The sequence below is a fragment of the Artemia franciscana genome, chromosome 10, assembly GCF_032884065.1.
Source record: "Artemia franciscana chromosome 10, ASM3288406v1, whole genome shotgun sequence".
Classification (NCBI taxonomy): domain Eukaryota; kingdom Metazoa; phylum Arthropoda; class Branchiopoda; order Anostraca; family Artemiidae; genus Artemia; species Artemia franciscana.
In genome coordinates this window covers 10,147,898-10,162,865 of record NC_088872.1, presented here as the reverse complement: position 1 = coordinate 10,162,865, position 14,968 = coordinate 10,147,898, and the positions used below count along the sequence as shown (strand labels likewise).

Genomic DNA, 14,968 nt, shown 5'->3' with positions numbered 1-14,968 from the left:
ACAAGGAGTAGGCTATTATTTACTTACTAATTACAAATGTCAAATTAGCAAATTAGTTCGCGGTTAGAGCGTCAGCAAGGGCAACCGAGAGGTTGATATCCCTAAGCTCAAACCTTTAAAAGATACAAAAAGTTTCGATCCGAAAAGTTTGGTGACCCTTGGGGAAAAGGGACCCGCTTATTGCATTTCAATCTACTCTTGTTATGGCTCTTGTTGGCCCTTAGTGTCGTAAAACTTTTATATTTTCTTATTATGCAGACATAAGACATAATTTTCAATAATTAAAGTGTTCTTTAATAAAAAAAAAGCATTTTTGAAGTACCAAAGACATCAAAACAAAATAATCCCCCTGGGCCTATCTAAGGTCTTTTCATACCTGAAACAATGATATTCAAAGACTTTTATTTTGGTGAGGTATCGGACCCTCATTTAGAACTGATGAATCTAAAGACCACTAACGGTGCTGGCGTCTATTTCTCTCAACGCTCGCAACACTGCCAAGCAAGAGGTTCAAGTCAAAGTAAGTTAAAAAGGAGTGTAGCCGAGTAGATCTGTTTGGTGGACAATACCTGCACTTTTTTCCTTATATGCTTCTCGTTTTTTACCCAATACTCCTCAAAACTGCCAAGCCTGACAAGAATCGAGCCGCCAATCGACACATATTATTTCCTGCTTTCATTGGTAAACAACCCATTTCGTCAACAATGACGTTAATTTCTATTGGTGTTGCTCTTTATTTATTTTGCAGCCTATTTTCAGCCCATAGAACAAAAAACTTCCTCCAAAAGGTATTATTTATTTATATTTAATTATTTATTGAACACTCATCATTCACATAACGTGATAAGACGAAGTAGAGGAAAAAAGCACAAAAAAAACAAAAACAAACAAAAGAAAAGCACAAGAAGAAGAAGAAACCGATTACTGCACTAACTCTTGTCATAGCAACAACATTTACAGATAAAAATAAACCATGAATTAGTAACAAATCTAAAAATCACTGCACACAAGGTCATGACACAGACGTACAAAAATGCAAAGTTTTGAACAAGAGAGAGCAAAAAAGAGAGAGAGAGAAAAAAAGAAAGAAAAACAAACAAAGAACAACAACATAATTAAAAATAGTACAAAATACGAAACAAGCAATTCAAAAAAAAGGCAAGGACTACTGAAATAATACAGAATAACACTCCTGGCCAGTCATATTCACTTTTTTATTGTGTTTAGCTATTGCTCTAGCTACTGCAATATTCGGGTCAGTAATTTTAAACTGACGATAAATTTTTGTGTTGCTTTGCCAGGGTGGAACGCGGAGTAAATATTTTGCGAACAGGAAGAAGAGTGAATGTATTTGGGTTCGATAAAAAATTAGTTAACAGTTTTCAAAAGGGTTAAATATACAGACTGTGAGGGAGAGCTATTGCACTGAAAAGCTTAGCTAGCAAATGCCGATTGAATCTGAACTAGCAGGAAATCATTGACGCATAAGAGGCAGAAATGTGGCGGGTTATATGTTCAATCAGGAGGTACCAGGTGTGGCGTATAGATGAACCTACAGGGAGACCAAGATACACAATGTGATCGACAGGTTGAACCAAAGAATTTCCATGTTTGACTGAATTTAGTAGATTGCTCTTCCAGTTAAAAAGGATTGCGTTTGCCCTTATTTTCCTGCACCTGGAGAATATGTAGTTTACACCTTCCAAGCTTACATTTTTGTTGGGCTAGAGCTGATTTGATGACTGCATTCAGAATCATCCAATGGGCTGACTAAGTGCATCCGGCTATAACCTTCAGATTTTCGCATTATACAGCTAGGGAACAACACTATTACAAATAATATTCCCCAAAAATGAATAGAAGAAACAGTACGGACACTTTCGTTGTAAGGGTCCACAACCACTGGAACCATCTTCCAAAGGATGGTATTTGTTTTGACAATTTTGCACAATTTAAGAGTCCAGTACCTAGCAGTGACTATTACAGTACAAATATAAGAATTTTAGGTTTAGTTCTGAAATATAAAGTGTTGATTCATGTTAGTTGTATTATTATTTGATTGTATCAGTTATTCCATGTACTTTGTTATTTGTATTTATGTACGACAAGTGAAAGCGGTGTTGTGGTAAATAAAGTAATAATAGGCCTACATAAATAATAAAAAGTGCGTGAAGGTGTTTACAAAAATGTTTCTCTTCCTTTTATAAAATTGTTCCTTTGCTCCTTTCCCTGTTGTGTTGCTTTGTTCTCGTGTTTATATGTTTTCTCCTGTTTTGTCTACAATAGGATTCACAGGGCTCATAAATTTTATCATTATATGGTACTTTCCATCATTTTTACATCTACACAATATTTTTTAATTGAAACGTATTATAAACCACTGAAATACCAAAAGCAAACAAAAAAAAACACCACAGAACCATATAAGACATGCTGATACCCCCCATAGTATAAATAGTAAAAATGGGATGATGCTACTTTTTTTCTCATTCCTGACTCTTCATCACAGTCCTGATTCTAATACAATTCTTAGTGAGTATGGTATTTTTAAAGTATTTTTACCCTCACTTATTGGGGGTGGATATTCAGGGGGGATTACTTCCATCTGAAATGGGATAATTTTTGGTTACTTTAAATTGTGTCACCCTTACAAGGGTGATAGAATTTAAAATACAATCCAAAAAGCAAATTATAATGAGGATGCAAATGTGTCTAGAGATGATAATTTATAATTAAACTTACCTATTTTGTGGATTTTTTTTTAAAGGGCCACAGATGCATTTATTGACTAAAAAATATGGTGAAAGCATTCATAAAGAAAACAGAGATATGGAAGACAAATTTGGAAAAAAAAAAGTGGTTTGACGTCTTTCAACTTTTAAATTTATGCACCCAACTTAATATGGAACTAAACAAAACTTTGTTTGTTGAACAATTGGATGATTTGTTAATTCATTTTCGAATTATTTTGATGGTCTTGATTTCACAAAATATTCATTAATAAAGAAACCATTTACTGACGAAGAAGATGATAAATGTGAATTAGCAAGAGTTGAGAAGAAAACTTCATTGTGATACTTCTTAAAAACAAAAATTTCAGAATGTATCTCTGATCTAGTTTTTGTCAAATAAAGCTTTAAGAATACTGCTGTTTGCAATATCTTATATACGTAAAACAAGATTTTCCTGATTAGCTGCAATAAAACCAAAATATCGCGCTAGCCTTTGGTTGTAGAAAAGAAGGTGCGTGTTATTATGTCATCAATGTCACCCAGATTTGATGAAGTTTGTACTAATAGGCACCCACATCCACTACATTAAGCAACAATAGTGAAATTTTTTTGTTTTATTTTTCTCATTTATATGAATTTATCTTTCCACATTTTTATTACTAATTTCGGTACTTATGTGTTATAGCAACCACACGAAAGAAGTGAAGTTAGGTTAGTCCTAATGAAATATACCAGAATATGATGAACAAGTTAGGTTAATCTGTTGTGTCACAAATGCCTAGCTCTCATTCACACAAGGCCATAGACATCAATTTGTAAGCCCAGCAATAAATAAAACGAACTGCAGTAACAAATAGTCTTTGATTGTTAGTTGACCATGTATCAACATGCAACCCAACTTTCTTCAAAAACAGCCTAGTTTTACACTTCCAAATAGGGTTCTTCTTGAAAGGGTATAAAGTCATGTTGTGCCCATTGATGCACTGCTTTTTTTGGGTAACAATACCTTATCCTTGAAAAGTCTAAACTGTGCTTTTTGGCCATCCATACAGGGCTAAATGAGAAGCAGGTTATTTCAAAGGCCTAGGAAGAGGTTATACGAGGATCTCAATTGAAACTTCATTGGAAGAGGTTAAGCGTGAAGCTTTGAATGGATTGATGTGTACAAAGAGTGAACACAGATGGATTGGCCTTAGACAGCCTTGTGCTACAGTTAGTAATTGATAAAAGTAGTACAGTTTGGACACTATTAAATATAAAAAGTTAGGCAGTATGCATAGCTTCTGAAATGAAAATCCCTACTAAAGACAATATAATATAAATTTAGTTAGTTAAAAAAATCTTGAAGAAAGAAAAATGTAAAGTCATAATTGAAATATTCTAAGATGCATATATTATATGAGGTATGTTCAGAAAGTAAGTTCTATCTTTTAATTTAAAAAAAAGTGAAAATAAAGCAACAAATTTATTTTAGAAAAAAAATGTAGCCCATATAATATTTTTTGACATACCTCCCATAACTTTCCAAACTTTTATCATAGGCAGCAACATTTTATGAAGAGGGTATACAAAGACTTGCACAAGACTATGATAAATGCCTAAGAAAATTGGGGGGTGATGTCAAAAAATAATGCAAGGGTTGTAATTTTTGTAAAATAAATTTTGTTGCTTTATTTGTGCTTGTTTTTTTTTGTTTTTTTTTTTTAATTAAAAGACACAGTTGACTTTCCAAACATATCTTGTATATATGTTCTTAATCTTACAGTACTAAGTGAAGATTAAAAGCAAGTGTTACAGCTGAGTTTCCATCAAGCTTATAGTAATTTCATATGGTGGAATAGAAGCATATATGGGGCTCCCAATCAAAGACTTGGAGAAAGCTAAGATGAAGAATGTAGTTGCAAGGTAAATGAAAATGTAATCCAGTTTTATCTTGCTTACTTGCTTTAAAAATAATACTTGACAGTGTAATTTATTTGAGGACTAAGAAAATTTTCTTAATTCCAATCCAGACTCTGTTTCAAGAAAAATCCCTAATTTTCTCAGTCCCAAATTATGATTAGCTCTCCCATCACTACTAAAAAGTCTCTTGCTCATTTAAGTCATCTTCTTTTTCTTCTTTCATGTTAGTTTTTATCAAGATAATGCTTTGGATTTTTATCTTTATGTTATAATAAAAAAATAAAAAATAAAGTTATAATAAATAAAAAAATATATAATAAATAAAAAAAACCTTCACTATACCTGCAAAGCTGAGTATTCATCTCCTTTTTGCATTAATTTCTTGAATTTGGCAGATATATTGCCCATCTTATCAAATCTTTATTTCATAGCATTATGTTTTGAAAATTCCATAATAAAGGTGGCTGGGTTCAAACAACATCTAGTTTTCCCTAAAATAAAAATTTCCTTGAAAAAAAATAACGAAGATTCAGACAACAAGCTGAACCAGTGGATATTTTGTTAAATGGTAATAAACAACCAAGGTGGCAGCAATGGGTGCTAGAAATTTAAAAAATTCAAGGAGAATTATTAAAAATATCATCAAAATCCAGTTTCTGATAGTTTAAAAGAATAAATACCCAAGATGTCCTAAACAACAATCATGTCACATAAAACTAAAAGTAAATGTAATGGAATTTATTAAAGAATACTAGGGTAATTCCAGTGCTCATAGCATCAAGAGTGGACTGCTACCCCCTCCCCCAAAGATTTTTATGACACCGTCATGTTTTTTCTCTTAATTGGCCTACCCTTTTTATTTGAGAAAACTTGTCAATTTGGTCAGTTATTGGTGCCCTTGTCACTTTGCCCCCCAAGATTTTCTTTGCTCTTGCAAAATAGGAAAATATTTGTGCAAGTTAAAATAAACTTACAGGATGGATATTTTGTTTCAATTAATGTGTTCTTGGGCCATACATTGGTATTTAGGCCCTACTCATGGAGGTTCTATTTGTGCAATGCAACCCTTGTCAAAAAGTCTAAAAGCCCCTGTCCTATAGCCAAAAGCACCTATTCTGTGGTTCCAACAAGAGTATAAATTTATACCTTAAACAAAACTTCCCAGCAATAAAGACTTGTTTTTCATCTGGTCAATAAGGATATGGGTTAGCAGAACAATCCTTAAGTGTTTAAGTATCTATATAACAACTTACTCAAAGGTCTCCTTATCTAATTTATTTGATAAGGTGGTTGTATGTATTCTGTGCTGAAGAATAGGATGGAGAAATCTACTAATAGCTTGGTGACCCCTGTAACAGAAAGAGCTATAGGATCTTTTAATAGTGCCAAAGGTTTTAGTGAACTTAGTAACCAAGTATAAAATTTTTGAATGGTCAACCAGCACACAGAGGTCCTTTTCTACTCAACTGCTTTTCATTTATTATAGAACACCATATTCTTAAATTAGGGGGCAATTTTATTTCAGGATCCATTGGGGCTAAAACAAATGGCCTTGTATTTTTTCAATTAAATTTAATTAACCAGATCCTTATCTATTCACTAAACCTGTTTAAACTCTTGTTACTCAATTGAATGGTAAGGTTACCAGGATTCAGACCAAAAAGATGAGTAAGGAATACTCACTTTCAGAAAAATGCATTTTAAAGAGCAAAGGGTTAATTATCCCTTGAGGTATGTCTCTGCAATTAAATATTTGGACCTGATATAACATCAGTCAAGAAAGTCTGGGCAATCTTAGAAAGACCATCAAGGATATCCTGACATGCAGAATTTGTAAGAGTTTTAGGTAGAAAACATTACCATAAGCATATGAACAGTGCATTTTCTGATCGCCAGTAACACTTCCATAGAAAATGGAAACACCTGAAAAAGTTGTTTACAAGGAAAGCAAACAGTAGAAATCTGGTTTTTCAAAATTTTTCCTTATAGAAATATTCATAGAGTGTGAATATATTAATAATATCCCCTAAATAGAATTGATAAAACTATATTTTAGTGGCATTTTGCCATCTTGGAAAGTCTGTAAATTGGGTAAATGAAACTTTCAGGAATGAATCCAGGGCCAATATAACCTTAGTAATTGAATTGTAAGCTTTTAACTAACTTTGTAATTTATAATTGTTGTTTATAAATAGGAGTGAGTGAAAGAATGAGGCTCAAATAACTTTTCCTATGGACCCTTTGAACAGAAGATCTTTTTTGCAAGGTTTTACTTTCATAACACAGAGATTATGATAATTTACCCTTTTATCCATTACTTAACCAAGAAGAAAGTGAACACATCACTTGATGCTTTTTTCAATAATTGCTATACAATAATTGCTTCACCTAAAGTTCCATTTTGGACCCTAAAAGTCAACTAGGCATGTTGACCATACTTTTTAAACAATGATTATAAGTTACAAAGTTAGTTAAAAGCTTACAATCCAATTACCAATGTTATTCTAAATCCCAAAAGTTTTCCTGACATTACCAGACATATACACTAAAGTGACAATGCATGCAGCTAAGATAAGGAACGAGGTTAATAGCTGGTCTTGCATTAAGTCAAGAGTTAAGCATGGTTGCATTCTATCCCCATTTATATGGATCATTTTGATGATCTTTGTCCTAAGAAACATAACAAAGGCAATGAGAAAACACAGAATTAGCCGGAGCAAATTCTGTGTCAGAAAGCCAGCAATATCAATTTTTGGAGGCTTTGAGAGTTCAGGGTGCAACCTAGGTAGTACAGCATTATTAGTTGAGATGGTGAGTGTAGAGAAGATCTTAAAAGTAGAATAGCCAAACCCCATAGTTTTTTCACAACTGAATTAAATTTGGAAGAATAGGAAGACAAGTCTGCAACCTAAAATTGGAATATCAAAAGCTATATTGATTCCAATGGTCAAGTATGGAGCATGGTCACTCCAAAAGACAGAGGAGGAGGATTTGAGAGTTCAGGGTGCAACCTAGGTAGCATAGCATTATTAGTTGAGATGGTGAGTACAGAGAAGATCTTAAAAGTAGAATAGCCAAAGCCCATGGTTTTTTTTACCATTGAATTAAATTTGGAAGAATAGGAGGACAAGTCTGCAACCTAAAATTAAAATATCAAAAGCAATACTGATTCCAATGGTCAAGTATGGAGCATGTCCACTCCAAAAGACAGAGGAGGATTTGCCAGATGTTATCCAGAGAAATAGCCTATGGATCATTTTGAGTACAGGCATGTTGATTCCCTTTTTTGCTTATATTTGAGTTGGAAGGGGTGTTGGAATTAAAATTTACAGTTTTGAGATGGTTAAGACTGTTTATGAAGGATGACAGATTGCCAAAGGTCTTTCTTGTTGAACAAGAATATAGCATCAAACAAAAAGCTGACTGTCCCCAAATAGGCTAGGGCAGGAGGTACCATAAGAAAAGATGTATGGAAAATGGGAGCTTCTTGGGGGGGGGGGTGTACAGAGGGAGGCTTTAGATAGATCAGGAATGTTAAGAAAACAATTCTTACTTTTATAATGAACAAAATTATAATAGCTATGGTACCACGTTTTGACTACAGGTCCACTAAACTTTACCCTTAACCCCCTCCCCCCTAATATGCAAATATAAGGCCAAAACCATAAATTTCTAATACTTGATGCAAATGTGTCTTGCCTATTTCAACCCATGTGCCCATAAATTGTTTTGGCTGTGACAAAACTAAAACAAGAGCTAAAAGCTCATATGGCACTTGTGATGAGGCAAGAAGAGCTAAGAGATCATATGGTATGAGCTCTAACAAAATTCCATGAATCAATAGATTGATTTAAAAAGGAAAATAAGAGGCTTAATGCTGGTCAGGATTTAATATAAGAGCTCTGAGTCATGATGTCCTTCTAAATATCAAAATTCATTAAGATCCAATCACCCACTCGTAAGTTACAAATACCTAATTTTTTCTATTTTTTCCTCTCTCTTTAGCCCCCCAGATGGTCGAATCTGGGAAAACGACTTTATCAAGTCAAATTGTGCAGCTCCCTGACACGCCTACCGATTTCCATCGTTCTAGCACGTCCAGAAGCACCAAACTCGCCAAATCACTGAACCCCTCACCCCAACTCCCCCAAAGAGAGTGACCGTACGATTCTGTCAATCATGTATCAAGGACATTTGTTTATTCTATCCACCAAGCTTCATCCTGATTCCTCCACTCCAAGTGTTTTTCCAAGATTTCCCCCTCCAGCTCCCCCCAATGTCAAAAGATCTAGTCGGGATTTGAAATAAGAGCTCTGAGACATGAATTCCTTCTAAAAATCAAATTTCATTAAGATCTGATAACCTATTCGTAAGATAAAAATACCCTAATTTTCAGGTTTTCCAAGAAATCCGGTTTCCCCCTCCAACTCCCCCTAATGTCACAGGATCTGGTCGGAATTTAAAATTAAAACTTTAAAGAACAAGATCCTTCTAAATATCAAATTTCATTAAGATCTGGTCACCCTTTTGTCACCCTCAATTTTCAAAATTACCCGCCCCCCCCCCCAATTCCACCAAAGAGAGTAGATCCAGTACGGTTATGTCAGTCACGTATCTTAGACAGGTTTCAATTCTTCCCATCCAGTTTCATCCTGATCTCACCTCTTTAAGTATTTTCTAAGATTTCCAGTCCCCCCCAACTGCCCCCCCCAATTATGCTTGATCTGGTTGAAATTTAAAATAAGAGATCTGGGTTTTGAGGTAACTCTAAATATGAAGTTTCATGAAGATCTGATGACTCCTTCATAAGTTAAAAATACATCATTTTTTTCAGAATTACCCCCCCCCCCAATAGAGCAGATCCATTCCAATTATGTAAATCACGTATTTAAGACTTCCGCTTATTTTTCCCACCAAGTTTCATCCCGATCCCTCCAATCTAAGCATTTTCCATGATTTTAGGTTCCCCCACCCCAAACTTTCCCCAATGTCACCAGATCCAGTCAGGATTTAAAATAAGAGCTTTGAGATACAATATCCTTCTAAATATCAAATTTCATTGAGATGCAATCACCCATTCGTAAGTTAAAAATACCTCATTTTTTCTAATTTTTCAGAATTAACCCCTCCCCAAACTACCCCAAAGAGAGCGGATCTGTTCTAGTTATGTCAATCATGCATCTAGGACTTGCGCTTATTTTTCCCACCCAGTTTCATCCTGATCCCTCCACTCTAAGTTTTTTCCAAGTTTTAGGTTTCCCCCTCCCAACTCCCCCCAATGTCACCAGATTCGGTCGGGTTTAAAATAAGAGCTCTGAGCCACAATATTCTTCTAAATATCAAATTTCATCGAGATATGATCACCTATTTATAAGTTAAAATACCTCATTTTTTCTAATTTTTCAGAAATACCCCCCTACTACCCCAAAGAGAGCGGATCCATTCCGTTTATGTCAATCATGTGTCTAGGACTTGTGTTTATTTTTCCCACCAAGCTTCATCCCAATCCCTCCACTCTAAGTGTTTTCTAAGTTTTAGGTTTCCCCCTCCCAAATCCCCCCCCACTGTCACCAGATCCGGTCGGGATTTAAAATAAGAGCTCTAAGACACAATATCTTTCTAAACATCAAATTTCATTGAGATCCAATCACTGTTCATAAGTTAAAAATACCTCATTTTTTCTAATTTTTTAGACTTACCCCCCCCCCTAACTACCCCAAAGAGAGCAGATCCGTTCCGATTATGTCGATCATGTATCTGGGACTTGTGCTTATTTTTCCCATCAAGTTTCATCCTGATCCCTCCACTCTAGGTGTTTTCAAAGATTTTAGGTTTCCCCCCTCCAATTCCCCCCAATGTCATCAGATCCAGTCGGGATTTAAAATAACAGCTCTGAGACACAATACCATTCAAAAGATGAAATTTCATTAAGATCCCACCACCTGCTCATAAGTTAAAAATACTTAATTTTTTTCTATTTTTTCCCAATTAACCAGCCCCCCCCCACTCCCCCCAGATGGTCAAATCCGGAAAACGAGTATTTCTAATTTAATCTGGTCATGTCCCTGATACGCTTGCCAAATTTCATTTTCCTAGCTTACCTGGAAGTGCCTAAAGTAGCAAAACCAGGACCAACAGACAGACTGACAGACAGACCAACAGAATTTGTGATTGCTATATGTCACTTGGTTAATACCAAGTACCATAACTAGAAAAACAAGAGTAATTTGGGATATATATAATTGCAGTCTACATATTGTAAATATGCAAAGTACTTCTTACAGCTTCCACTGTGGACAAGTAACCATATTGTGACAAGTTGGTATGCAATTGTTGACCCTAATGAAGCAATAATAGCCCAGATTGCCAGATATAACTCTAATATTGTTACTCATCCTTGGGCAATTATTTTGAGGCAATAGGTTTTGTTTTTTGTAGTTAGATATCAATTTGTTCTTTATTTTTCTTGTGTTTGTGTATTCTTTTGTAGTGTGTTTTTTTTCTTCTTTTTTATCTTATACTATCTGTTTCTTTTGATGGGAAATAAATATATACATGCATATTAGGGGTTAGGGTTAAAATATAATTGTTAGCTACAACTGTTCTGCATATTATGAGTAAGATATGTTTTCTTAACATGTTTCCTCCACAATAGCCTATAAACTAGACATTTGCCAAGAAGCATGCTTAGTTATGCTGGCTTAAGGTGTGTTGCTGCTGTTGTGAATTGTTAGTAGGTAAGACACCCAGTAATCAGATAGAGCCTAATCTTGTCTAGATATTCTGATTAAACAGTATCTTTCCCATACATAGACAGCAGGTGGTAAATGTTTAGTTTAAAGCACTTAGAAATGCTAATTCTAGAAATGTATCCATTTCTGGTTGACCCTCCTCCTCCATGGGGCAAACCAAAAATGTGCAAAGTGGGGAGGGTTTTGAAGCCAAGGGAAATGTTGGGGTTGTGCAATATGAATGAAATTATAATTTAAATACTATTTCCAGTCATCACTGGTAATTTATGTACAGTAGTAAGTCAAAAGATAATTAAAAAACTTATGTATCCATTAATGGTAATTATCTACTCTCACTTTTGAAAAAAACAAATGTCCACTTTTGCTTATAGGTAACATTACCTAAGCATGTTAGTCCATGAGCCCTGTGGGTATCAGGGTGAGGTCTCTATTCTGATTGGTTGAACTGTTACTTTATGTTTATACTGTGCTTTTTGAAGAACTTTCTGAAGAACAGTTTGAGATTAAATTTGTCTTAAAAATTCTTTGGCTATGGGAAGGCCTCAGTAAAACAAATTTGGTTGAATAGTGATTCTTGTGAGTGAATATTACCTATAGAGCAAAGCAAATTAGTCCACAAGACCTGCAGGCAGTAGGGCAAGGTCTGTATTCTATATTTATTGAATAGTAATTTGGCCTGAAGCTTGAAAAAGCAACCAAAAACTAGGTCATAAATATGAACTAACAATTTCACCAATCAGAATACAGACCTTGCCCCACTTCCTGCAGGTCTCATTAACTAATTTGCTTTGCTCTATAGGTAATATTCATTTGTTTCACCAAGGTCATCCTATAGCCAAAGAATCTTTTAAAACAAATTTAATCTTGAGGCAAAAACCTGTATAATCTCCATTGTGTTGGAAGACATTTCTTCAAATCAACAGAGCATAAACATTGTATTTAACTCATTGCTCTGATTCATGGGGTTGCTGGGTAGTTTCAACTCAAAAGTGAAAGTGGATAATTACCATTAATGGATATGTAAGTTTTTTAGTTATCCTTTGACTTCCTGCTATACAGAAATTAACAGTGATGACTGGAAATAGTATTTACAATATAATTTCATTCATATTGCATAACTCCAACATTTCCCTTGGCTTCAAAACCTTGGTTTGTTGAAGGGGGATTTTAGAAAGCTAAAAAATGGATGCACTTCTAGAATTAGCATTTCAAAATGCTCTAAACAAGAAACTATGCTGCTTTGCAGCATAATTTCAGTAAAATTCTAGTCAATTGACTTCTTGCCATCTCAGAAAGGGTTTAGGTTAGGAAAATGAAACTTTCAGAGATGGGTCTACAGGCTAAAGTATGTCCTGGGAAGGTATTTTAAAGTACCCACCTCCACTCCTTCTCCCTCTAGAGGGCCCTGAAATTTGCCTAAATGACAGGTCTATACCTATTGAAATTTTGACAAAACAATATTTTACCTTAATTATTAGTTACCAGTTGCTTTTTCTCTGCCTTTAGTTCTGAAAATGCAATTCCTGTTTTTTGAATAGAATTTTGAGCCATATCAATGTTTTTTTTCAGAATTTAAGAAATGTATTTGCATATCTTTAGAACCTTATAAAATGGAATTGAGCAAAGTTATGAAGCTGAAAACAATTTTATTGTACTTCAATTAAGCAGATGATCTATTTTGCAACAGTTTCACTTTTATAACACACATATTTTTAGAGGTCATCAAAGGTCAGGGCCTTCTAGAGGGAGAAGGAGTGGAGGTAGTTGCTTCAAAATACCTTCCTGGGACATACTTTAGTCTGTAGATTTATTCCTGAAAGTTTCATTTTCCTAACCTAAACCCTTTCTGAGATAGCAAATTCAATTGACTAGAATTTTACAATAATTTCCAGTTTAGAGCAGCTGTAACAAAACTAAACATTTACCCAGCACACTCCTAATCTTGAACATTTTGTGTACAGGGTTATACAAATTTGTGTACTGGAAACTATACTTTGCAGCATAGTTTCCAGTTTAGAGCACTTGTGACAAAACTAAACATTTACTCAGCAGGCTCCTAATCCTGAGCATTTTGTGTACAGGGTTAGATAGCCTAGTTGTGATTGGCTCATGGTTAGGACTAAACCAGTTGGGATTGGCTGACTAGCCTTCATTCAAGTTAGGCAAGGAAAAAAGACAGATGACTTGGAAGCCACTTTGAATAACAAAAGTGTGATGATTCAAGGTTTTTGAGGGAGAAAGAACAACAACAAAAAAAGAACAAAGAACAGGTAGGCTGAACTTTTACCCCACTTGAGTAAAAATCATACAGCACATCTTGCTGAGGATAATTCGAAATGAGCTTATACCATTATTCTACTGAATATCCAAAACATAGCTTTTCACAGTTAAGATTGATCAGCTAAATTATTTCTAAAAATAAATATTTATACTTTATTCTTGTGCTTCTTTTTCAATCATAAGCTGCGAAAGTCAAGATTGCCAAATATACGCTCTTTTTTAAGCCTGAAATATGCTTTTGGACGATCACCCTTTGACAAGTTTGGCAAAATTGTGTGTTCATAATAGCGACTCCTTTATCCAGAGCTTGGTATATTGTTTGATCAGGCGAAAACATGGGCATTTGGGTTATATGCTGCCAATCAAAGTTGTCACTTCACCTCTTACGAGGTCTTCCCAGTGGTCGACGCCCTTCAACAGCCCCTTCGAGCGAGATCTTGGGTAGTCGAACAAGGTCTGTTCCCTTGACGTGCCCAAACCAGCGCAGCTGCTGTTTTCTAGATTTTTTAGGATGGTTTTTATTGAATATAGTCTTCTACTGACTTCTCCGTTTGCAAAACAGACTCCGCTATTTTTCGTAGGCATCTCATTTCGAATGCAAGAAAGGTGCTGTCGTTTTTGGTTTTATCCATGTTTCAAACCCATACAGAGCAATGGGTATGATTAGGCTGTTAAAAAGCTTGAGTATTCGGATGGCTCGAGAGGTTGCTAGACTTCCATAAATTTGAGAGTCTTTGGAAACCAGAACGGGCAAGGCTAGGTGGCGTTTAATGTTGGCAGTGTTACAATTATCAGCCGTTAATAGACTGTCAAGATAAAAAAAAAATCAGTCTACTGTTTTGACTTGCTCACCATCAATTATTATAGAGAGTGGAGTTGTGGTGTCCTTGTCCTAGTATGATGTAAACATTATTTTAGTTTAGTTTGAATTAATTTGCATCCAAACCGAATTTGCTGCTTAAAAGATGCTGTTTGCCTGCCTGTGGAGTTTTTGGGGCTCTTAGTTAGCTGATTGGTATCATCAGCATATGCTCGTTTGTTGAGTAGGATCCCACCAATTTTCGCCCCATACTCAGCGGGGGTCAGGGAGAGGATGAAATGCAGTAACATAATGAACAGATAAGGGGATAGGATACATCCCTAGAGGAGTCTGGAAGTTGTCGAGAATTTATCAGAATGACCATCTCTAGTCATAGTTTGGCTTTTAAACTTGTTGTATATGTCCTCAACGATTTTAATAATTTTGTCTGGGACTTGTGGTGTTTTAAGATATATACCCAAAACCTTTCTTCCATATGACGT

General features: G+C 35.0%; 1 protein-coding gene across 4 annotated transcripts in view; it reads right to left on the bottom strand.

Moving 5' to 3' along the window:
• Positions 1-13,850, bottom strand: part of LOC136031765 (ankyrin repeat and IBR domain-containing protein 1-like) — a 90,089-nt gene extending 76,239 nt beyond the window's left edge. Inside the window, exons 1-2 of one of the 4 annotated variants that reach the window (XM_065711510.1) lie at positions 13,819-13,850; positions 4,977-5,125 (exon numbers count right to left, since the gene is read on the bottom strand). In XM_065711510.1, the coding sequence (XP_065567582.1) occupies positions 4,977-5,042 (66 nt within the window). In that variant the 5' untranslated portion in view covers positions 5,043-5,125; positions 13,819-13,850. Of the gene's footprint in view, positions 1-4,976; positions 5,126-13,673 lie in introns of all 4 variants that reach the window. The other 3 variants (XM_065711508.1, XM_065711509.1, XM_065711511.1) reach the window with 3 other exon arrangements.
• Positions 13,851-14,968: the final 1,118 nt, after the last annotated feature.